The sequence below is a fragment of the Cynocephalus volans genome, chromosome 6 (genome assembly GCF_027409185.1).
Source record: "Cynocephalus volans isolate mCynVol1 chromosome 6, mCynVol1.pri, whole genome shotgun sequence".
In the NCBI taxonomy this organism is placed as follows: Eukaryota; Metazoa; Chordata; class Mammalia; order Dermoptera; family Cynocephalidae; genus Cynocephalus; species Cynocephalus volans.
Window position 1 is genome coordinate 105,035,876 of NC_084465.1, and position 23,990 is coordinate 105,059,865.

The following is a 23,990-nucleotide window of genomic DNA, read 5'->3' on the forward strand; positions in this document are numbered from 1 at the left end:
ACCTGCCTTGGAGATATTTACACCAGGATGTCCCTTGGGCAGTTCAAACTCCACACAGACGGGGAGCTTGTGCACTTCTCTCTGCCTCCAGTCTACTCCCCAGTGCTCCACTCCACTCCTCAAGGGCAGAGCACTCCCACGCACCAGCTGCCCAAGCCAGCCTTCTTGGCTTCATCCTGGTTTCCTGTTCACCCCTGACAATCCACCTTCCAAGGGTTCTCGCTACAGCCTCACGAATGCTCCTAAAGCACCTGTCCTAATCCAGGCCCTCCAAATCTCATGCTTGAGACTAACAGACTTATCTCCCCACCGCCCTCCCACCCCCCTCCCTTCCTCATGGAGGAATTATTTCTAAAACACTAATCTGTGCATTTCACATCCCCAATCTAACGATTCTATGGGCCCCCTATTGCCTGCTGGTGTGACTCCTTAGGTACCTACATTTGAGGTTTTAAGCAGCATTGAAACAGACTTGTAAGAAATGGGCTTTTCTGACCTCTTTCAATCAAACTTATCTCAAGGACAGTGTCTCCATTAGGTGTTAAGTAGTCTTGAACACCTAAGACTTGCTGACCTCCCTTTGAACAAAGAGAGAGAAGGCCTCAGACCTAAGGTCTCGGGCAGACAATATTACCTAGCAAAAGTCATTAGCAATATTTTGTTTTTGACATTGGGCAAAGCAGGTTTCATATTTGCAGTGATGCAATGAATTTGCCTTTAAAAATGTCATTTAAGTGTAACAATCCAAAATAAAAGACTGAGTAAATAATAGTATAGGTGGTACTTGGGTATGGCAAAAATCACGCAAAGTGACGATCAGCATCACTTTGGAGCTTGTTAGAAATTCAGAATCTCAGGCTTCACCCCAAACTATTGACTTGGAATCTGCATTGTAACAAGGTCCCCGGGTGACCTGGGAATGCACACTAAGCTTTGAGAAGCACTGACGTGAACAGTCAAGTTTGGGGAGCACTGACTTCAGGAAAAAAAGTCTAAACTGCTTGTCTTTCATGATCCAGCCTCGCTGGCCCTTCTAGATTATTCTCAAGCCTCTCCAAGAGCTCTCCATCCAAGATGATAGCTCCCTGTCTTTATCCACGCTCTTCCTCCCACCCAGAAATCCCACTCCTCTTCTGCTTTATCCTGCTTATCTTTCAGGACTCAGCTCCGTATTTCTTCTTTTTTCTTTTAGCTGAGGTGAACTTTTACCACTCAACATGAACAAATCTATGGCACTTAGTATATTCACAATGTTATACAACCACCTCTATCTAGTTCCAGAACATTTCATTATCCCCCAAATAAAACCCTGTACGCACTAAGCAGTTACTCCCATTCCCCTCTCCCTGGCAACTATCAATCTGCTATTTCTATGCATGTGCCTATTTTGGACATTTCGGAAAAATAGAATCATACAATATGTGACCCATGTGTCTGGCTTCTTCCATGTAGCACAATGTTTTGAAAGTTCATCCACACTGTAGCTTGTGTTAGTTTCACCAGGCTACAACCACCGCAAAGACTTCGTTCCTTTTTTATGACTGAATAATATTCCATTATATGGCTTGACCCCATGTTGTCTTCCCATTCATTCATTCATTGGTGAACATTTGGGTTGTTTCCACCTTTTGATTATCGTGATTAGGGCTGCTCTGAACATTCATGTGCAAGTGTTTATCGGTTTTCACTCCTCTTTGGTATATGCCTGGGAGTGGACTTGCTGGGCCATCTGGTAGTTTTATGCTTAACTTTTTCAGGCAATATCACTTCCTCATAGAACTTTCCTTCAACTCTCATTGGCCTCCTCTTGCTCCACCACAGAGTTGATTTTGCCTTTTTTTCCCATAGCAATTTCTAAAACACCACATCTATCAAAGATGTGATTTGAACCCAGGACTTCTGACTCCAAATCCTATTTTTCTGGCCCTGCCCCACACTGCTGACAATCACCTCCACCTTTGACTGACCTCATTTCATAGATGAGGATGCCCAAGTTAGGAGTTCGTTCAAGGCCACACAGCTAAGTGACACAGCTGGGCTTCGGATTCTGAGCTCCAGTATGCAATCTTGGAACACCACAGTCTACACTGTGCTCCTGAATGGACAAACAGGTAAAAAAAAAAAAAAAAAAAAAGGAAGAAAAGAAAAGAAAGAAAAAGAAATATAGCCTCTTCCATTCTTGGGGATGCTCGCAAACCTCCCACCACTCCATCGCTGAGCAATCACAGTCTTTTTCCTCCTAGAGACTGCCATGTAGCCGGTTCTGCAACGAAGAATGAGCTCCAGGATCTTTGGTGTGAGCACATTTATGTTGGCTCTAAATATCTATATTTATGATAGGAGGAGAGGGAGAAAATGACACTTTCTTTTATTTTGTTTTTCAACCTTTTCAAATGTTATGTTGCATAAGAAACCTGCCCATAGCAGGGCGCAGAGGTGTAGCCCAACAGGCGGGGGGTGCTGGGGAACGTCTTGCGCATGCCCATGCATTTCTCCTTGTCGATGCAGAGGGTGTTGGCCTTGATGGCCAGTTCATGCTCCAGCCGGGACTTGGTCATTACCAGCAGCTGCAGCGTGTCCTGTGTCTCCCGCAGCCTCAGCTTGAGGGTCTGCAGGGTGTCATCGATGGTGAATACCTCGTTTACCAGCCTGGGGGAAAGGCAGAAGAGAAAGCACAGTTGATTCGGCCATTCAACACAGATGCACCTGCTATGTGGCAGGATCCGTGCCTGGCACTGGGAGACAGACACGAGCAGGACAGACAAGACTCCAACCTCCAGGGGAAGACAGAGGCAGATGACAAGCAGATGCACAAGAGCGTTACCAAAGGGGATATGCACAAAGAAATAGGATAGTAAAATAGAGGACAGAAAAGCAATCTAGAGCTTCTTCAGAAAGTTAAACATGGACTTACCAAATGGCCCAACAATTCCACTCTTGGGTATAGACCCAAAAGAACTGAAAACAGGTGTTCAAACCAAAGCATGTACAAGAATGTTCATAGCAGCACCATTCACAATAGCCAAAAGACGGAAACAATTCAAATGTCCACTGACAGATGAATGGATAAATAAAATGTGGTATAACCATACTGTGAAATATTTAGCCCTAATAAAAAGGAATAAAGTACTGATACATGCTACAACATGGATGAACCTTGAAAACATTATGCTAAGAGCCAGACACAAAAGGTCACATGTTGTATGATTCCATTCATATGAACTGTCCAGAGTAGGCAAATCAATAGAGACCGAAAGCAGATGAGTGATTGCCAGGGGCTAGGGGGAGGTGAGAACAGGAGGGACTGCTTAACAGGTACAGGATTTTTTGGGGGGGCAATGAAAATGTTCTGGAACTCGATAGTGGTGGTGGTTGCACATTGTAAAGGTACTAAATGTCACTGATCGTAACTTTTATGTCTATCTTATTACAATTTTAAAAACCGGGGCAACAGGGTAACAGAACCAGCCTCACCTGGGGAAGACAGTCAGGTGTAGTGGTGGCTCCTGGGGTCTTGCTCAGATCCCTCTTACAGCTGGGGCACCACCCCCAGCTCTTGTGAGTGTCAGCTGCTCATGGCTCATAGGCCCACACTTCTCCAGAGAACTATGGCTCTTGGCCAATGGATTTTTAATTGTATTAATTTAATTTGAAATTTACATTTGATTAATTTAATTTGAAATAATTTAAATTTATATCAGTTAGCCACATGTTGTGGGTGGCTACCAAATTGAATGGTGCATTTCTAAAAAGAAAAGCACATGCAAGATTAAGGGGCTTGGATTTTGTTCTCAGTACAGTGGGAAGCCATGGGGGGCAGAGGAGGTTGAAAACGGGAATGACGTGCTGATTCAAGTTTTGGGATAAACTCCAGGATGCCATGTAAAGATTAAATTGGAAGGGGCAAGAGTAGAGGCAAGAGAGAGGTGAAGAGGTTTTTGAGATATCCAAGAACAATGGGTTGGACAGAGTCCCCCCAAAAGAAGTGTCCATGTCCTAACCCTTGGTGCCCGTGCATGTGATATTATTTGGAAATAAGGTCTTTGCAGATGTAAATTAAATTAAGGATTTCAAGATGAGATTATCCTGGATTTAGGATGATCCCTAAATCCAGTGACTGATCTCCTAATATCAGAAAGGAGAGGAAGATTCGAGACACAGAGTTACACAGGGAAGTAGGCTGTGTAGACAGAGGCAGAGGTCGGAGTGATGTGTCTACAAGCAAGGGAACGCCAAGCATTGCCGGCAGCCACCAGGGCTGGGAGAGAGACATGGACCCACAGAGTTTCCAGGAGGAGCAAACTTAGTGACACCTTGATTTTGGACTTTTGGCCTCCAAAACTGCGAAAGAATAAATTTCTGTTGTTTTAAGCCACCCAGTTTGTGGCAATTTGTTATAGCAGCCACAGGAAATGAATACAGCATGTAGGCTGCGATGGCAGCATGGTTGTGGGGCTGTGCTGGGCGTCCCACCTCTAGGGAGAAGGGACCAAGAAACTGTGCTCAGGAATAGAGGGTGTGAAGCTGGAAGGACTTGAGTCAGACATCAGGGTGAACTTCCCCTTGTTACACCTGGGCTAGAGAGAAGCGGCCGAAGCAGTCAGGAAACTCTCCCAGCAGCACTGTCCAATAGAACTTTCTATGGCAATGGAAATGTTCTGTTCTGTGCTGTCCAATATAGTAGCCTCTAGCCACATGTGTCTACTGAGCACTGGAAATGTAATTAGTGTGAATAACAAATTGAATTTTAAATTTTATTTAATTTTGATTAATTTTAATTCAAATTTAAATGGACTTTCATTGTGAGAAATGGTCATGGATGGGACCTGGGTGATTGGAGGATGTCAGGAGAAGACAGGCCACTTGTAGAAGAGGAAAAAGATGACCCAAAGGTGCGGATGGGGAAGACGGTGGTAAGGAAGATGATGCACAGACAACAGGGCAATTGAGCCCCCAGAGAAGGGAGACACAGCCCGAGTCCTGTTGCTGATCAGTTCCGAGCACACCCGGGCACACACACCAAAACACAATGCACACACAGACAGAGACACCGGGGGCCTGGGCCAAACACACTCTGTCCACTTGCTCTCTGTCTGTACCCCTCAGTGACATAATTGTTGCATAGGAAGGCAGTGAGCTTGTCCCAAAGTGGTAAGTCCTCCAGGGTAACATCTGTGTCTCCTGCAAAAGCCCTTAACTACAGAAGTCTCCTGTGGTGGACAAATGGATCATATGAGCTTTTCACCCCAGGAACGGCTGGAGCCCAGCCTGAGTACCTAAGAAGCGGGGATGGGTGGAGGAGGGATCAGGAGAGCCACCCACCACCCCCCTGCACCCAGGACCTAGACCTCTTCCAGCCCAGCTGGCCACACTGCCCCCACACTTCCAGGGATGAAGACCTTCCAAGCCAGCAGCAGGCTGAGGAGCATGTAGCCAGGCCCTCAAGTTCAAGGCCTGGGATAACTTTGCCTGCACCGCCCCCAACACACAGCTGCTTTTCTATTTCCTGAGTAATTGTCGTAGGCAGTAACTGAGGCTATGCACAAATCATCACTTGGGAACCACCCAGTGTTTTCTCTTGAATCTCTTTCTTCTTTCTCCCGACTCACAGCTCTCTTTTTGACATCTCTCCACATCTAGGCGTGGGGTCCCAAGACTTGTACTCCCTGACCAGTTAAGCCCTGGCTTAGTGCTGTGTGGCTAGGACAGCTCCCTCAACCTCTCTGGACCTCAATTTCTCTTTCCATTCCACAATAATAGGGGTAACTGACTCACCGGCTCCCGCCAAAGTAGACTAACAGGAAAGAGGTCAAAAGCAGCTTGAGGGATTACAGTTAGACATCAGGGTGAACTTCCTTGCTATGGGCCAGGGCTGAAATAAAGTGCCTAAGGAAGCCCAAGGACGGTGGTCCTTTCCATCCTCTTCTCTGGGTGTGTGTGGAGGGCCTTCTCAAACGGGTGTCTTGATGGAAGAGAATTTATGCTACAAGCCCAGTGAGCACAGCACTTAGCACAGTTAACATTTAACAAGGTTTATAGAGTGAATGAGCTGCTGAGACGGGGACCGAATTCAGCCTCTTCCCAGTCCACCAAAATGACCCGTACAGCCTGTGGTAGGAAGTTCCAAGAATGGTCCTCAATGATCCCCTCCTCCCAGTATTCACACCCTTGAGTGGGGGCTGGACCAAGTGACTTGCTTCTAAAGGAGAGCACAAGGAAAAAGTGATGGGCTGTCACATCCATGATTAGTTTACAAAAGACTGTGACTTCCTCCTTGCTGGTACTGTCTACTGCCTTCCTGGCTTGCACGCTTTGGTGAAGCAAGCTGCCATGCTGGAGAGACCCACATGGCAAGGAACGGAGGCTGGCCTGTGACCCACAGACAGCAAGGAACTGAGTTCTGCCAATGACCGTGTGAGCTTGGAAGTGGATCCTTCCTCAGTCCGGCCTTGAGATAAGACCACAGACCTGGCTGACACCTTGATTGAGAGACCTGATACTCAGAAACTAGCCCAATGCCTAACACACAAAAACTGAGATAACAAACGTGGTCCTTTCGAGCCACTAAGTTTGGAGGTTATTTGTTATATAGCAATAGACAACTGAAATCGTGTCCCTAGCATGGAGAGGACAGAGTGGCCCAGTGGTCTGCCCCAAGTCACACAGCACGTTAATGGGAAAATAATTCCCCATGTCTGATGACCTGTTCGTTCTTTGCCTGGCCATCATCCCATTCCACCCCTGCCCCACGCTCAAACCCCTTTTCTGGGCTGGCATGAGCTTGTCACCAACTCTGCTGTGAGGAGGCCCTTTGTCAACAGAGCAGGCCTCCTTCGCTGAGCGGGATGGGTGGCATCCACACAGTGAGGAGCCGACTAGGCTATTCCAAGGGCTCACAGTGAGAACTGTACAAAGAGGGAGGTGGAAAATGAGTGAGATGTGAGCTGCGTCTCTTTCATGGGAGCCTGGAGAGAGAGAAGGTGAAGCCACTAAGGGGCAAAGGCCACATGTCTGCCTGGGAGGCTGACATCTCCATGGCTTTCCACGTAAAGCAGGAGGGTTTCCAGAGTACAATGGAGCTACAAAACCACCCCTCATTTATGGAGGTGAGAAGACTGCAATGCAGAGGGCCGGGCCTCCCAGTGATGGGACGCTGTGGAGTGGCACAGCTCAGCTGGACCTCAGAACTGCACATCCCTGCCCAGAGCCCTGCTGAGTTGTGGAAGTGAAGTCCTGATTAATAGAGCATCTATTTTTCAGACCCAGGTTTCCTGGGAGCTCCTGAGACCCACCCCTTCCACTTTCTGGATGCCCACAGATCCATCCCACCCAACCCCCCAGCCTCTGCCACTCACTTGAACTGCGGGATGTCCCTGCACAGCTCCACATTGGGGCGCCGGGTCCGGCACTCCAGTCTTGTCTGCGCCACCTTCAGTGGGCACTCCTTGGCCATGATGGCCCTTTCCAGCAGCATGATGGTGTTCTCCGCCTGGAAGATCTCCTGCAGCGTCTACAGGGAACATGAGGGTGTCACCACGTGCCAGGGCCCTCTGTCCTCCTCCCATTTGGAGTGCGGAGGGAGAGTGAAGTCACCTAGGTCAGCCCCCAGTCAGGTGCTTAGAATACTCCTTCCTCAACCTTGCACACCTGGGGGGAGGGGCCTCACTCTTCCTAAAATGACCCTGGGAAGCAGCTTCAGGCACCTCTGGTGACCACAACACTGTGAATGCTGGGGATAGGCAAGTACCAAGACTGGTTTTGTTTGAATCTCCAATATCCACTGGAGTTAGCCAATTGGTGTTCAGTGGAAGGAAGGAAGGGGGGGGAGGGAGGGAGGGAAGAAAGAACGAAGGAAGGTCTTTAAGATCAACGTAGATAATCCAAAATAATAGCTAATCTCTAAAGCCGTTTTCATCTGAATTAGTCTAGGTTGTTCCATATATTTTTACTATCCACAGTTTACCTTCCTGGTAATTAGGTGGGTAAATAAGTAGAAAGAAAGAGAGAGAGAAATACAAAATTCTCTATCTGTAGAGATATTTTTCCCAATATAATGTCACCATTGTGACCTACAATTAATGAAAATGCTGATCCTGGAAGCAGCTGGAGAGAGCCTGTTGGGGGCTGGAAATGTTCTATATCTTGATCTGGGTAGAGATTTCATAGGTGGAAACAGGTAAAAATTCATCATCAAAATTCATCAAGCTGTACACTTTACTGTAAGACTGTCATGCCTTAACAGAAAATAAAATGAAAACCAGAAAAAGATCAATCCACAAGACAAGATTGGCAAAATGTGGACATTTGTGTTGGGTACATGGTGGTCTTTTATATGACTCTACTTATGTGTGCTTGAAATTTTCCATAGTAAAAAATAAAAGAATGAGAGAATGAATAAAGAGGAGGCAAAGTAGCCCAATCCATTAGCCAAGGAACCTCGTCTTGCACTCAGCCAACTATAAACACACCCAGAATTGAGGCAATGGTAGTGAAGGGAAGTCACCTCACTGTGACTGGAACACCCATTCTCCAGCCTTCTGCCACCCAGCGGCCCTAGATCTGTGAGCAGTTCTGGTTTTCATGGTGTCCCTCTCCTGTGAGAACCCTACCTTTGTGGGTGGGCTGGGCTGACATCTCCTCCAGACTTGGTGGGACCCAATGGCGAAGTAGCATGTGTTCTGTTCCTGACAAGCTCAGAAGTGTTATCTTGCCACAGTGGCCCACAACATCCGGAAGGAAGTGCTGGCATTATCCATGACCAGGAAGAGAGATTCAATATCGCTTAGAAATGCCACTCACCAGGTCCACCAGTAACTTCTTAAGATAAACCTGCTCTTTGCTTTGTGGTTGTGTCCACCATCTTGAAACAAGGTGACAACCAGTAAAGGTCTTTTACTATTTCTACCCTATTAATGAATGAGGAGTGTACTTCAGAGAAACTACAGGGAAACCCTCCTTGGAAAGTTCCATCATCAAAACCATGGAGGTCTGGAGGGAGAGGGGAACAGGGAAGTCTACTGATGTAAGAACAGAAATTGGTATCTGCATGTAATGTGGAATAATTTATTCTACATTTATTCAATATTGTCTACCTTTTTTATTTTAGACCAGTGGTAGGGGACAATGATTTTCAACATAACAGTCCCAAAGGCACCCTCAAATTATACTCAAACAGCGTTATCTTCCAATATAGTCCCCATTCATACATCCGTAGACCATAGGCCAAATGGGAATGATAGATAAGAGGGATGAGTCAGGAATTAGAGCATTGACATGGGTTGAATGTTTGCCCATTCCAAAGCTCACATGGAAGACTGATCCCTAAAGTGACAGTGTTGAAAGATGGGTCCTGTAAGAGGTGATTGGATCATGAGGACTGTGCTCTCACGAATGGGTTAATCCATTCATGGAGTAATGGGTTAATGGTTTAATGGATTATCATGGGTGTGGACTGGTGGCTTTCTAAGGAGAGCAAGTGAGCACCATTTGATATTCTGCATCACCACAGGACTCCATAGAGAGTCCCCACCAAGAAGAAGGGCCTCGCCAGATGCACCTCCCAGACCTTGAACTTCCCAGCCACCAAACTTTAAGAAATAAATTTCATTCCTTTATAAATTACCCAGTCAGGTGTTCTGTTATAAGAAGTAGAAAACAGACTGACACAACCATTCAGGGCCAAATTTTGGTATTACCAAATGTGTTCCTTAGACTTTGGACTTTCCAGCCTCCAAAACTGTAAGAAATAAATTTCATTCCTTTATAAATTACCCAGGTTCAGGTATTCTATTATAAGCAACAGAAACAGACTAATACAGAAAATTAGTACCAAGAAGTGGGGTACTGCTTATAACAAATAACTTAAAAATGTGGAAGTGGCTTTGGAACTGGGTGACAAGCAGAGGCTGGAAGAATTTGAATGAGCAAGCAAGAAAAAACCTAGATTCTGGTGAGGGTTTAGAAGACAGGAAGACCAGGGAAAGTTTGGAACATGTTAGAGACTGGTTAAGTGGTGGTGAAATATGGAGAGTAAAGGCCATTCTGAGGAGGTCTCAAATGGGAATGAGAAAGAGCTTGTTGGAAACTGAGCAAGAGTCACCCTTATTACAGTGTTGCAAAGAACTTGACTGCATTCTATTTGCATCCAAGGGCTTTACGGAATATGGAACTTAAAAGTTATGAACGAGGGTATTTGATAGAAGAAATTTCTAAGCAGCAAAACCATCAGGAAGCTGAATCGCCCCCACCCCTCACCTGGGTTTCCTCTTCCTTCGTGTATCTTTTGGTCTGCTTGTCTGTCTCCCTCACTAGAACGTAAGGTCTAGGCAGTCAGGGCGGCACCTCCATTGCCCAGAACAGCACTCGGTGTAGAGTTAGGATTACCAGTTAAACTATAGAATACCCATTAATATGAATTTCATATAAACAACAAAGCACTTTTTAGTGAAAGTTCCTGTAAAGTGTTGTGTTCCTCCAAAATTCACATATTGAAACCCTAATCCCAATGTGTCAGCATTTTGAGGTGAGGCCTTTGGGAGAAGATTATTAGGCCATGAGGGTGGAGCCCTCGTGCGTGGGATTAGTATAAGAAGAGGCTAGAGATCTACCTTGCTCTCTTTCCACCACGTGAAAAAATAACAAGAAGTCGGCAGTCTGCAAGCTAGAAGAGGGCACTCACCAGAACTCGACTGTACTGGCACCCTGATCTTGGACTTCCAGCCTCCAGAACGATGAGAAGTAAATTTCATCATTTATAAGTCACCCAGTCTATGGTACTTTGTTACAGCAGCCTGAATGGAGTAAGACATGTCTCAGCTATTGCATGACATATTGATACTAAAAAGTGATTTGTTGTTGATCTGACATTCAAGTTTTTTAAATTTAATTTAATTTAATTTTATTTTATCAATATATGATGTAGTTGATTTTCATGTCCCTTTACTGACATTCAAGTTTAATTGGATGTCCTGCATTTTTATTTGCTAAATCTGGCAACCTTACTCATAGTAGTAACTCAATAAACATTAACTGAATGAATGAATGAATGAATGAATGAATCACAGCGCAATATTGAAGTCTGGATTTTTAACCAGCTCGCCAATGATTCTTGTGTGCACTTAAATTTGAAAACAGGCTGAGCTAAAAATTATATAAACCTACCCATCTCAGATTTTGATGTAGGGAAAACTGATTGCACATTAATAAGCCAGATCTCCTGAATGGGGTAAGGATTGCCAACATAAGACCCATCCCCACCTTAAAGGATTTTACTGTCATCTTGTTTTCCATTTTTTGTGAGCTATAAAATATTCACAGATACTGGAGATGACTATTTTAGTTGGGTTGGGCACCAAACAATTACTTAAAAGACAACTTTCCAAACAGTTAATGTCCTGGCTTCCCTATTTGCTTAAGAAAAATTCCTGGAAAGACAGCATTTCACTACTTCAAGTGGATAAAAGTAAGCCCATTTCCTACTGGTGGAATTGAGAGGGGCGGCAGAGTCGGGAGGGCAGGAGGTTGCCCAGCTTCCTTTATAGCCCACCTAGGAGGAAGGCCGGCCCCTCACCTGGCCCTCAGTTAGCCACCCAGAACCGAAGCAATTCCAACCGCACTCCGGTTAAACATTGTCCCATCAGAAGGTCCTGTGCCCAGCATGTGAATGGCATGCAAACACTCAAGTGGGGAACACCTCTCTTCGGAGCCCTGGGATTTTCTTCAGAATTGTGGAGACAGTGGGGGAAATGTACAAAGCTCAGAAAGCACCACTTCAGCCCAGCATGGAGGAAAACAAAGCCTTATACAGATGAAACATGCTTCTTGGTGCCACATTGCCCTGTGTTTGTCCTCTTGTAAAAAACAGCCCCTCACCCTTTTATCTAGATGTTCCTACTTGGGGAGCCTGTTGCTGGAGTGGGATTGAGGGCATTACTGAGGATTTGGCTGGTGATCAGAAGGTGCTGTCAGTACCTGCCAACCCCGCCCCCACCCCAGCCCACCCAAGGCAGCTCACAGATACTCTGCTCCCACCAGGAAGTGCTGTTGCTAAGGGGACCTAAAGATGCCCCTGAGCCTGGTGACTTCAGGCCGCTTTCTCTCTTTCTTTGTTCACTTGCTCCATGATCCCCTAGTCCCCTGCTCAGGGCTTGGCCAGCCTCACTGGGGACCTGAAACTTTTCAAAAGGTCTGTTTCCTGGGTCTGGGGAGGGGCTGGCACTCATTCAAGTGCTCAGTCATTTCTTCATTCATCAGCCGATTAATCTACAGATTCACTGATTCACGCATCGACATGACAGCTGTTCACTGAGCACCTAGTTAGTGCCAGGCACTGTTGTAGGCAGAGGACCCAGCAGGGCATGAAATGGAAGAACCCTGTCCTCGCGGAGTCCTAGTGGATTTTTCACTCTTTTGTTTTCTCCTTTACGCAACAAACATTTGTTGAGCACCTACACACGATCACTACCCATAAGACAAACGCTTTTAGCATCACAGAAGCTCAAGTCCTTTCCAACTCCTGCTAAAAGCACTTACTGGATGCCTTTGGTGTGCAGCACATGGGTGGGGGACATGGCACGAGACAGGCATCATTTCATTTCTCCTGGAATTCCCCGTGCAAGCACAGCAGAGGGACAAGGACAGAGAGACACCCTGACCATTTATCAAGTGTTGACTCCAGGCCAGCGCTGCACCAAGATTCTCAGGTAGATCATCTCATTATAGGATCAATCCAATCCTATGCAGAAGGTTCTAGCAGCACTCCCTGATTTTGGGGTGATGGAAATGAGACCGTTACTTCCCTGTCAATTATTTTTCAAACCCACTGACCACTTCCAGGAGTGTGCCCCAGGGAGGGTCGCCTCTAACAACCAGTTACCTCCCTTGATTGACAAAAAGCCACTGTGCACTCGAGAAGCTTCTATAAGCAATAGCCTCAGACAACATTTTTATAGTTTGCTCTCGTTATTTTCCTCATCTTCTAGCTACCCTAGCAAATGCTGTTGATTTTCCATTTATCAAAGAGAGATAAAGCGTATCTTTTAAATAAATGTATTTTCCAAAAATTGAGTGATTCTATGTAGACAGAAATACAAAGTAAATCATAGTCCAGGTGGCACATGGATATGGCAAAATTGGGAAGGTGGCCTAGGAGTGACTGAATTTTGGACACCCCCAAATACACAAATAATGCAGGTGAGAGAATTGAGGCAGAGCTGCGGAGCTATGCAGGCAGGGACAGGCCCAGGATGAGGGTGCTGAGAGGCAGGGGCCGCTGCAGAGTCTGAGCCTTCCCATCCCTTTCTGGAACCAAGTGTTTCCCCACAGCCCCCCTCCCCTACCCCCGCTGGCATTTCTTGAGTAGACCTGCCTGTGGGTTTTTCAGAACAGAAGGGGTTTTCCAGAATTGGCCACTCTAGAACCGATCGATGACTCATATCCAAGGCACATCTGCTAGATGGGTGTGCACTTTGCCGAAAAATGTTCCCTGTAACCTCTTGTCCAGCCTCTGTCACTCAAAGCCAAGGGGAAAAAGCCACACACCCTCCATCTGGGGAGCAGCCCCTGCTACCCACCCATGTCCTGAAAGCCTGTGCACCTCCAGAAACTCTGGGGGGCAATGACTCAGCCTCCAGAAGTTTGAGGAATGTGACTGCTGTGGACCGGGAGGCAGAGAGCTGCATGGGCTGAATAGAGGCAGAGGCTGAAGACAGAGAGGCCTGGACCTTCACGCTGAGGAGGAAGCAAAGGGGCTGTCATCCCGAGCTGGAGGCAGCTTTTCTAGAGAACAATCCAATGTAATAAGATCAAATCAGGGGCCCGCATGTCCCAGGTGTGCAATGTAGGAAATCATCACCCAGGACCACCAAGGGACATACATGTTCAAAGACGTTCAATGCAGTATTACTCATGATGGGCAAGTAGCTGGCAGTCCCCTGGGTGCCCACGACCATGGAGATAGGCAAGTGAAAGGTGATGAATCATGACAGCAGCATCGGATGTGGAGATCAGTTGCACATAGCTACAAGGGTGGGTCTTTCGAACAGTGCCCGGGGAGGAAATCAAGAAACATTACACAATCCCTTTGGAGAAAATTTTAAATCCATGCACACAAAACAGCCATATACGTTTTGTGAGAACACATTTAAGTCAAAAGATCCATATTCAACAATTAAGGAATGGCTTGTTAGCTCAGTCGGTTAGAGCATGGTGCTGATAACACCAAGGTCCAGGGTTAGATCCCTGTACTGGCCAGGTGCCAAAAAAAATAAAATAACTTTTAAAGTCTTTATTTTTAAGGGAGAAATCCAATTGATGAAAAAATTCTATCTGAAAGTAAAAGTCATTGATTCTCAAACTCAGCAGTACATTGGAATCTCCTGGAGAGTTTTAAAAAATACTGATGCCTGGGTCTTACTCCAGAGGTTCTGATTTCCATAATCTGGGGTGTAGTCTGGGTATCGGGATTTTTCAGAAACTCCCTGGGTGATTGAAAATGCAGGCAGGGTCAAGAACCATTAGCACAGGTGATATAGGAATAAGCAAAGATGAATAAGGCTCAGAGGGAAGCAGCTGGATTGATGCTGCAGGCAGGAACATGGTGTCGAGTATCAAGACTGACTGTCCTAGCAGGAAGCCCCAAGTGGGGTAAACTTCATCTCTAATATTGAGCGAGGGAGGTAGAAGATATTTTCTGAGATGTGCATGTGGGTGACCTGCTCACTGTGTGCTGCTGCCTCCAGGAAGCGTTCTGGGGCAGGAGTACCGGCCTCAACCCAGGGTTTTCAGGTTTCTGGAGGAAATCTAATGTCAACAGACTGAAAACCTGGAACTTCAGTACCCAGGTGCAGAGATACCCCTTCCTCCCACCATGGCCCAGGCAATCCAGACCCCTGCCCAAGCAGGGAGGGAGCTCAGAGCTTGGGCAGCCTTCAGAAGTGAGGCCCTGGCAAGTTTGCACATGCTGCTAAGCTCAGGAGCCTTCAGACTCCAGGTGCCTGTGATACACATGTGCACACACACATATGCACACGCACAAAGCGAGCATCTCAAACAGCTCCACTTTCCTTTGCTGACACCCACCCCACCCACCCATCCACCTGCTCCCAGAGTTGGTGTATCTCATACATCCATATCAACCCTGGAATGCTCCCACCACAGGTCTTTGCACAGCCGGTCCCCTCTGCCTGGAATGCTCCTTCCCAGATAGCCATGGCTCATCCCCTCACCTCTTGCAGGCTATGGCTAAAGTGCTGAGAAGGCCTTCCCTGACCACCCCATTGTAAACTGCAACCCCCAAACCAGCCAGCACTCCCAACTGCCCACTTCTCTGCTTTATTTTCTCTATGGCCCTTACACCATCTGACATACTATGTGCTCTGTTCATTAAGTTTTTTGTTCATCTTCCCCCACCAGAAAGTAAGCTCCACGTGGGGAGGGATATTTTGGTCTGTTTTGCTCACTTTTGAATCCCCTCTGCTTACATCAATCAATGCCTGGAATGTAGTACCACTACTACTAATAATACCAACAACAATGATAATAATTCCTAGCACTTAAAATAGTGCTTATTGTGTGCCAGGCATTTTTCTGCCAGCTCTGCATATATAAACCAATCCATAGGTGCTCAATGAACACTCACTCCCTGTATGGATGAGTACACACCACGGGGTGTTTGGTGACGACGAAACTAAACACCCCATGGGATGTACAGACCTTAGCACCAGACGGCCTGGGTCTATCCAAATCCCCGCTGCAGCCCATCCAAGCTGGGCAACTTTGGGCCAGTGTCCTAAGCTCTCTGAGCCTGGGATCATAATCATTCCCAGTTCATAGGGTAGAGGTGAGGTTTGGTGAGACACACCAGAATTGTGATTAGCACAGGGCCCGGGAGAGAGTGATCTTAAAAACCTTAGCAAGTGTGTACCCCCCACCCCCACCCCACTGCTGTCCCGACACAGACACAGCTGGCAAGATATACACACCCTTACAGTCATACAGGGGTGGCATGCCCAGCTCTTCCCAAAGCGTGTGTGTTTCTTGAACACATCCTGGAAAGTACATCAAGAAAGTCATCATGTCCCTCTCCCTAGCTGTCTCCTGCCCCCTGGCCACAGAGATGGACACATACACACACACAGCTGGCATTTCTGCCAGGTCCCCAAGCTCTCAGGGGCTTTCCTGGACCTCAGGGCCCCCACTGTAGGCGTCTTCCCAGGGATGTTAACCTTTCTGTTCCCACAAAGCCAGACAGGCACAGCCCGGCTCATCTCAGTGGCTGGGCGGGGCAGCTGGGGATTGGCCCAGGGGGTCACCCCATGGGAGGAGTCCTGGCACCAGGGGTCTGGCAGCCTGCCCTGCCTTCCCAGCCCAGCCCTGGCCAGGAGCAGAAACTCAGTTGGAAAGGGGATGGTGGCAGCGTATGTGTGGGAGGGTGTTATTTGACTCCCCTCCCTAGCCACTAGCTCTGCGCTTAGCATGCAGCAGACTGCCTGTCAGTCAAGATGCAACGAGCCTGGTAAAGGGGAGTCCTAAGCCTCCCACTTGTCGTGCACCTGGGGACAGGTCACTTCATCTCCCTGAGCCTCTCTGTGGTCACACAGATGTAGATTCAAATTCCAGCTCCCATTCTTACCTGCTGTGTGACCTGGCATGGATCGCAACCTCTCTGTGCCTTATGCAATCTGTACTCAACATCTGAAGCTCCTTCTAGCTGCCAGACACTGTGTGGGGCACTTGTTCCTTTGTCCATAAAACTGGCATAATAATGATAACTTGCTAACCCACGGGGTAGTTTTGAGAACAAAATGAGATAAGTGTGTGATGGTTAAATATATATATTTTTTTCATGTATACTTTATATTTATATCTTGCCAGCCCTAGATTTCTTTTACATGAGAGGAAAATAAACTTCTAACTGATTTAAACCAATGTTTTGGGGGTTTTCTATTAAATGTAGCTGAACTTAATCCTAAATGAGTTGTCATATATGACCAAGGAGTTCACTAGGAAAAGCAGGACTTCAGAATCCATCAGACCTCCTGGGTTCCAATCCCAGCACTGACACTTGACCTCAGTGCTATTGACATATTGGAAGATCCTTTACTGGTAGTGGTGGGGGACTGTCCTGTGCATTGTAAGATGTTTAGCAGCACCTCTGGCCTCTACCCCCTAGATGCCAGTAGCACACACATACCATCACCACCCCAGGTTGTGCAACCAACTGTCCCCTGGAGGGCAAAATTACCCATAGTGGAGAATCACTGCTCTTGATGTATTTGTTGAGAAATTTGGATCAAAGAAGCAAGGCCTGTGGAATTCAGAGGCCCCCCCTGAGAAATGAACATAAACACTAGAGATAGAATAAACTGATATCAAAAAGAAAGAATGGTCCAAGGCACAAACATTTGGTTGTCCAGAACTTTCCAGAAAAATGGGTACATGGAAGCCTCTTTGACTAGTAGTTCAAGCCTACAGTCAGATTCATGAACAAACCGTCATATATATAGCTGCTACGGGTCGAATGTGTCCCCAGAAAGTTCATGTATTGGAGACCTGATCCCCATTGTAGCAGTGTTAAGAGGGTGGGAAATCCAATTGTGGTATTTAAAAGTTGGGGCCTTGAAGAGGTGATTAGATTGTGGGGACTGTGCCCATGTGAATGGATTGATCCATTCCTGGAGTAATGGATTGATGGTTTAAGGGTGGTCATGGCCATGGTTCTGATGGTTTTATAAGGAGAGTGAGAGAGCAGGTTAGCTCTCACTCAAACCATTCTCACCGTGTGTTGCTATAGTCGCTACCCATTGAAGAAAGCCCTTATCAGATGTGTTCCCTGAACATTGGACTTCCCAGCCTACAAAACTGTAAGAAATAAATTTCGTTTCTTCAGAAATTACCCAATTTCAGGTGTTTTGTTATAAGCAACAGAAATGGACTAATGCAATAGCCAAAACTTAGGGCTGCTTTTAAATAACAGTATTTAAGGTGGGAATCAAGAAGAGAGATAGCAAAGAAATAGGGGAGACATCAATGCCATAACCAGTGATTTCCAAAGTGATTTTAAGTGATAAATGAAAAACATTAAATCATTTCATAGGAAAGCTATTCCCCCTTTTCAATTTTTTAAAACATCTTTATAGAGATACAATTTACCAGAAAGTTCACTTATTTAAAGTATACAATTCAATGGCTTTCAGTATAGTTACAGTTGTCCAGCCATCACCATAATCTAATTTGTAACATTCCCATCACCCCAAAAAGAAACTTTGTACCCATTGTCTTTTAATTAAAATGAAAGAGACAGACAATTCTAAGTATTGTCTAGGATGTAGAGAAACCGGATCACTTATACACTACTGGTGGAAGGCAACATGTTAACCTCTCTGGGAAACTGGAGGTATCTACTAAAGCTAAACATACACCTACTCTAGGAACCAGCAATTCCACTCCTAGGAACATACCCACAAGAAAGGAGTCTGTATGTCCAACCAAAGACTTGTACAAGAATGTTTATAACAACTTAATCATTCACCAACAGGAGGATGAATAAATTGTGGAAAAATCCTACAATAGAATATTATTCAGCAATAATAATAATAATAAAAGAACAAACTTCTAACATAACAAAACACCATGGATGAATCTCAGAGATACTATACCGAGTGGAAGAAGCTAAGTCCAAGAAAACATATTGTATGATTCCATTTATTATGAATTTCAAGAACAAGCAAATCTAATTGATGGTGATAGAAGCGAGCAATGGTTTCCTCTGGGGAGGGGGTGTTGATTGGGAGGGGCAGGAGGAGAGCTCCTAGAACTGGAAATGTCCTAGACTAGAAATGTCCAGCACAGGGTTTCCCAAACTCAGCACCTATTGACATTTGGGACCAGATAATTCTATGTTGTAGGGACTGTCCTGTGCACTGTAGAATGTTTAGCAGCTTCCCTGACCTCCACCCACTAGACGCCAGTAGCACACCCCCAAGTCATGACAATCACATTGCTAACTGTCCCCTGATGGGCAAATTTGCCCCTAGTGGAGAGCCACTGAACTAGGCAGTGGTTACACATGTGTGCACATATGTAAAAATCAAAATCAGTCTGTGCACAGATTAATGCAGTCATGTCCTTTACTGTGCTACGTTATACCTCAATTTTTAAAAAAGGGTTTAATAAAGCAACTTGGAGAAAACCAATCAGTGTTTTGAGTTCAAAATAAGAAAACGAACATAGTATTTAGGTTTTAACAGAATGGCATTTTGGTCCAGGAATGGAATTGTTTAACCCTCTCAGCTGCCAGATCGCTTCTGTGTTCATCATCTGGTTAATTTACAACACTGAATAAATCCTTATTTTTACATGAAAGAACAAAATAAATAAGTAAGAAAATTATTAAATCCAATGCCTGTTACAAGTGTTACTGTAACACAAAGACAAAAGATGAATGGGTGGAGTTTGGGGAACGTGGGCTTAAATGGGTTGAGGGTTTCCCTCTGGGGTGATGAGCATATTCTAGAATTAGATAGAGGGAGCGATTGCACAACGCTGTGAGTGTACTAAATGGCACTGAATTTTTCACTTTAAAATAATTTTATGTTATGTGAATTTCACTTCAATTTTTAAAAAATTCACTCTTGCCTCCACCACTGCCAAAATCCATTACTATTTTTTTCAATCCAAAAGGAACCTACCTTCGGAATCATTTCATCCAATTCCCTGGACATCACAGATAACATTCTGGGACATTAAACAACACAACAAAGTCACACAGCTAGAGAGAGACGGACCCTTAGGCCTCCAGTCCAGAGCTTGGGTTTAACCTCCTGCACCACAGCCTCCATCAACCCACTTACTGCAGCATAAGCAGTCAAGACAGGGTTGCCTGTGTCACAGAGGAGGAGAATCCTCTTTCTCAACCTCTGGAATGTTGCTTGCAGAGGGAGCCAGCCAAAGGCAGATGGTGGGTGGCTCTTCAGGCTACATCCCCCCATCTGTGGAACCAAAGTTCTTCTTGTTAACCAATCCCCCTGCCTGGCAGAATTCCAGCCACAGGACATCTGTGCAGGGTGCCCTGGAAGTAGGAGCCCTGGGTAGGGAGCCAAGAGACCTGGGTTCCCATCCCAGCCCTAACACAAACCAACTGTGGACCTCAGACCCCCACGCAGAACCCTTGGCTGCTCTGGGCCCACCAGGGAATGGGGACTCAAGGCCTGTGCCTCCTCACTGGCTAGGGTGCTGCGGGTGCTCCTGGGCCAGGCAACATGCACTATAAATACCCATCTCCATCATGAAGCTCCCACATATGCCTGGAGCCACTTCCTCCAAGATCCAGCCTGAGATGCCACCAGCAGGTGTGAATGGTTCTGTGTGCACATGTGTGTGTATGCACACACGCACACACGTGCACATATACACAGTTTGCTTTAAACTCTTCAAGTCAAACCTCTTCAGATTGTTGGGAATCCCACTACCCAGTCTTCTGGTCTCTGCTGAAACTACTCAACTTGGCCACTGTAGCACGAAAGCAGCCACAGACAACATGCAAATGTCTGGGCATGGCTGTGCTCCAATAAAGCTTTATTTACAAAATCAGGTGCAGGGAGAGGGAATTTGGCCCCCAGGGCCATAAGTTTGCAACTACTGCTATAAATCATCACAGAGGAAGCTATGATCCCTCTAAACTGCCTGTGTCTTGTAAGGCTGCTGTTCCTCTGGGGTTTCTCCAGTGCCTTGCTACTCAAAGTGTGGCCCATGGACCAGAATTGCTGGACTCTGAGAGCTTGTTAGTAAGGCAGAATCACAGGCCCCATTCCAGACCTATGAATAGAATCTGCAGGTGATTCCTATGCATATTAAAGTTTTAAGGCTGGAGAAAGACATGGTGAGATTTGCAGTTTTAGGCAGATCTCTATGGCTGCTGTTTGGAGGATGGACAGAGGGACTGGTCTGGGGAAGCTGAGATGCAGGCAGTGTGGAGAGCCACAAGAGGAATGAGGTCACGAGAGCATCCAGAAGGTACAGTGGGGAGAACTGCCCGCCTCACTAGAATCAGGAGGCGCCTCCTGAAAGAGAGGCTCGGGAGCTGTCAGCCTGTATCCAAGTGCCAGCACCACCCTGCCCAACATGGGGCCTTGGCAAGTCGCCAGACCTCTCTGGGCCTCAGTTTCCCCCATCCGTACGGAGATAATAATAGTACCTACCCCAGCAGTGACTTCAAGGTTGATGCATCTACCTCAGAGGGTGACTCCAAGGTTGATGCAGGTAGCCCATGGAATGTGTTTAGCACTGTGTCTAGCACGTCGCAAGCACTCCATAGATCTGGGTTTCCAACCTCCATACTTTCTATCTGTCCATCCACCTAACCATCCACCCACCTATCTATCATCTTTTTTCTTTCTGTCTTTTAAAATTTAAACCTTAATGCAGGAAGCCAGGCTTTCTCAACCTAGGAACTATTGATATTTGGAGCTAGGTAATTCTCTGTTGTGGCGGGGGTGGTGGGGGAGGTTGTCCTGGGCACTGGAGGACATTTAACAATATCCCTGGCCTCTACCCACTAGACGCCAGTAGCACATCCCCCATTTGTGACAACCAAAATGCCACCAGACATTGCCAAATGTCCCCTGGGGAGACAAAATTGACTCAATTGGGAATCACTGCTATAGATGTTATTTATTAATATTGTTGTTATTATGAGGCTATGGCAGGGCATGGTGGGGGAGTGGTGTTCATATTAACCAAAGGCCCAGACTCTACAGCAACACTGCCCACATGGATTCCAGCCACTTGTCCTCAGTTTCTTCATCTGTAAAATGGAGCTAATAAGAATTCCTTCTTCATAGTTTTATAGGAAGGAAAGATGGGTTAATTAAGTAAAGCGCTTAGAACTCTGGCTGCACCTAGTAAGGCTAACATGACTTTTGTTCTGATGATGAATTCTTTTCTTTCTCCTGCTGCTTACAGCAAGATGGCAAACTGCACCATGATCATCCATTCTCGTGCTTTATAGATTGGAGGCAAAGTTCCACCCCAACCACTCGTCCTCATCCCAGCACCCAGCATGTGGGAGGGGTGAGATCAGCACAGGGACTGTTCTCTAGCCATGTATGGGTGCAAAAGGCAATTATCAGGTCTGCCTCAGATGAAACCAACCTCGGCTCAGCAGAAAAGGGCACTGATATTCCTGGCTGGAAGAGAAATCCACCAACAGCTTTGAAAGGGGATGTGTTTGGCAGGGATGTTTGCCATGTAAAACTATCTGCCTTGCGTCTTGTCTTGTGACAGCAGAGAGAGCTTCTAAGGCCAGGAAATTATTTTTGATGTGGAGGGAAAAATAGATTTAGCAGTTCTAGCAGGCTTTAGGCTTCTGGATGCTTTGTGCAACCTTGCAAATTTATTGTTTTCCAAATTGCACGATGCCAAAGGGTTTCCAAGGAGATGCCTGGCTCAGTGCAGATTCCCCAACCTGGGAAGGAGGAAGGCAGCTTGGACTCCTTTTTCTGGTCAGATGGTGGAAGATTTTCAAGTTCAGTCAACCCGAGAACAAGGACAGAGAAGAGAGGAGCACTCTGGAGGGACCTGGCCAGGAATTCACACGTGAGTGCTCTGGAGGTGGGGTGCTCAACCTCAGCACTCCTGGTATTCTGGGACAGATACTTCTCGGTTGTGCAGGCTGTCCTGTGCATTTGAGGGTGTGGAACAGCATCCCTGGACTCTATCCACTGTATGTTAGTAGCACCACCCCCAACAATTGTGACAACCAAAAATGTCTCCAGACATTCACAGATGCCACCAGAGAGTAAATCTGCCCCATTTGAGAAGCACTACTCCAGAAGGTAGATGTCGAACAACTTGTCTCCTAACAGTGGTGGCCCAGCTGCCTTCAGACAATACCCAGCTAATACAAATATCAGCTGTTGAGTGGGTGTCTGAGATCAGGGTCCTGAAAGTCCTGGAGGGGTCTGGAAAATGGGTGAAGCCTCCTTGCTTGAGAGCAGACTGTTATGCTCCTTGGAAATTAATGGTAACCCACTATTTCAGGCCTTCCAGGGTCTCCTCAACACATCACAATTGTTAATTAATGGTGTGTTTACTTATTTTTTAAATCTATCTGCCTCACTAGAACATAAGCCCTCTGAGGGCAGGGATCCTGTCTCTTTTGTTTGCTGTCGTATTGGCCAGCACCTAACTCAGAATCTAGCACACTGGATGTGCTAAGTAAATATCTGCTGCAGGGAGAGAGGGGAGGGGGAGAGAGGGGATTAACAAACATTAGTTGCACGCCTGCATCTTGTAGATACACTGGAGGGCTTGATAAAACTCAGATCACTGGGCCTTATCCTCAGAGTTCATTGGGTGGAGATGGAGCCTGAGAATTTGCATTTCTAATAAGTTTTCAGATGATCTTGATGGTTCAAAGACCACACTTGGAGAACCACTGGTCTGAACTCTGAACCTTTGGTTCTCAGTTCTAGCTGCCCATCAGAATTCCCTGGGTAGCTTTTAAAAAGTCTGTTGCAGGTCACACCCTGACCAATTAAATCAGAACCCCTAGAGGCAGATCCCAGGCACCTGGGTGATTCCAATGTGCAGCTAAGGTTGAGAACTACTCACCTCGAACTTCTCATTTGGTCCTCTTAGCTGGTAGGATAATTCCTTTCTTGTTTTTTGTTTAGCAACTGGTCAGTATAGAGAACGGAACACTTGACCTTGGTGTTACAAGGCTGCTCACTAACCAACTGAGCTAACTGGCCAGCCCCAGGTAATTCCTTTCTTATAGATTAGGAAACAGATTCAGAAGGGTTACTTTCCCAAGATCCCTTAGCCATACAAAAATTCAACCCAGGTGCCATGTTCTTTCAGGCACTTTGCTTGTACCCAACTTCAGCCTGTCAGAAATTGGACCATGGCTTTTTACCATTTTCGTAGCTAATATTCATCAGTCACTTACTAGGTGATGGGCACTGCCCCTCTTATTCTCTCCACTCTTTGCC

General features: G+C 46.2%; 1 protein-coding gene across 1 annotated transcript in view; it reads right to left on the minus strand.

The window, feature by feature from the left end:
• Window positions 1–2,396: 2,396 nt before the first annotated feature.
• Window positions 2,397–23,990, minus strand: part of TEKT5 (tektin 5) — a 45,777-nt gene continuing 24,183 nt past the window's right edge. Inside the window, exons 6-7 of the mRNA XM_063101094.1 lie at window positions 7,356–7,510; window positions 2,397–2,649 (exon numbers count right to left, since the gene is read on the minus strand). Coding sequence (XP_062957164.1) covers window positions 2,397–2,649; window positions 7,356–7,510 — 408 coding nt within the window. The remainder of the gene's footprint in view (window positions 2,650–7,355; window positions 7,511–23,990) is intronic.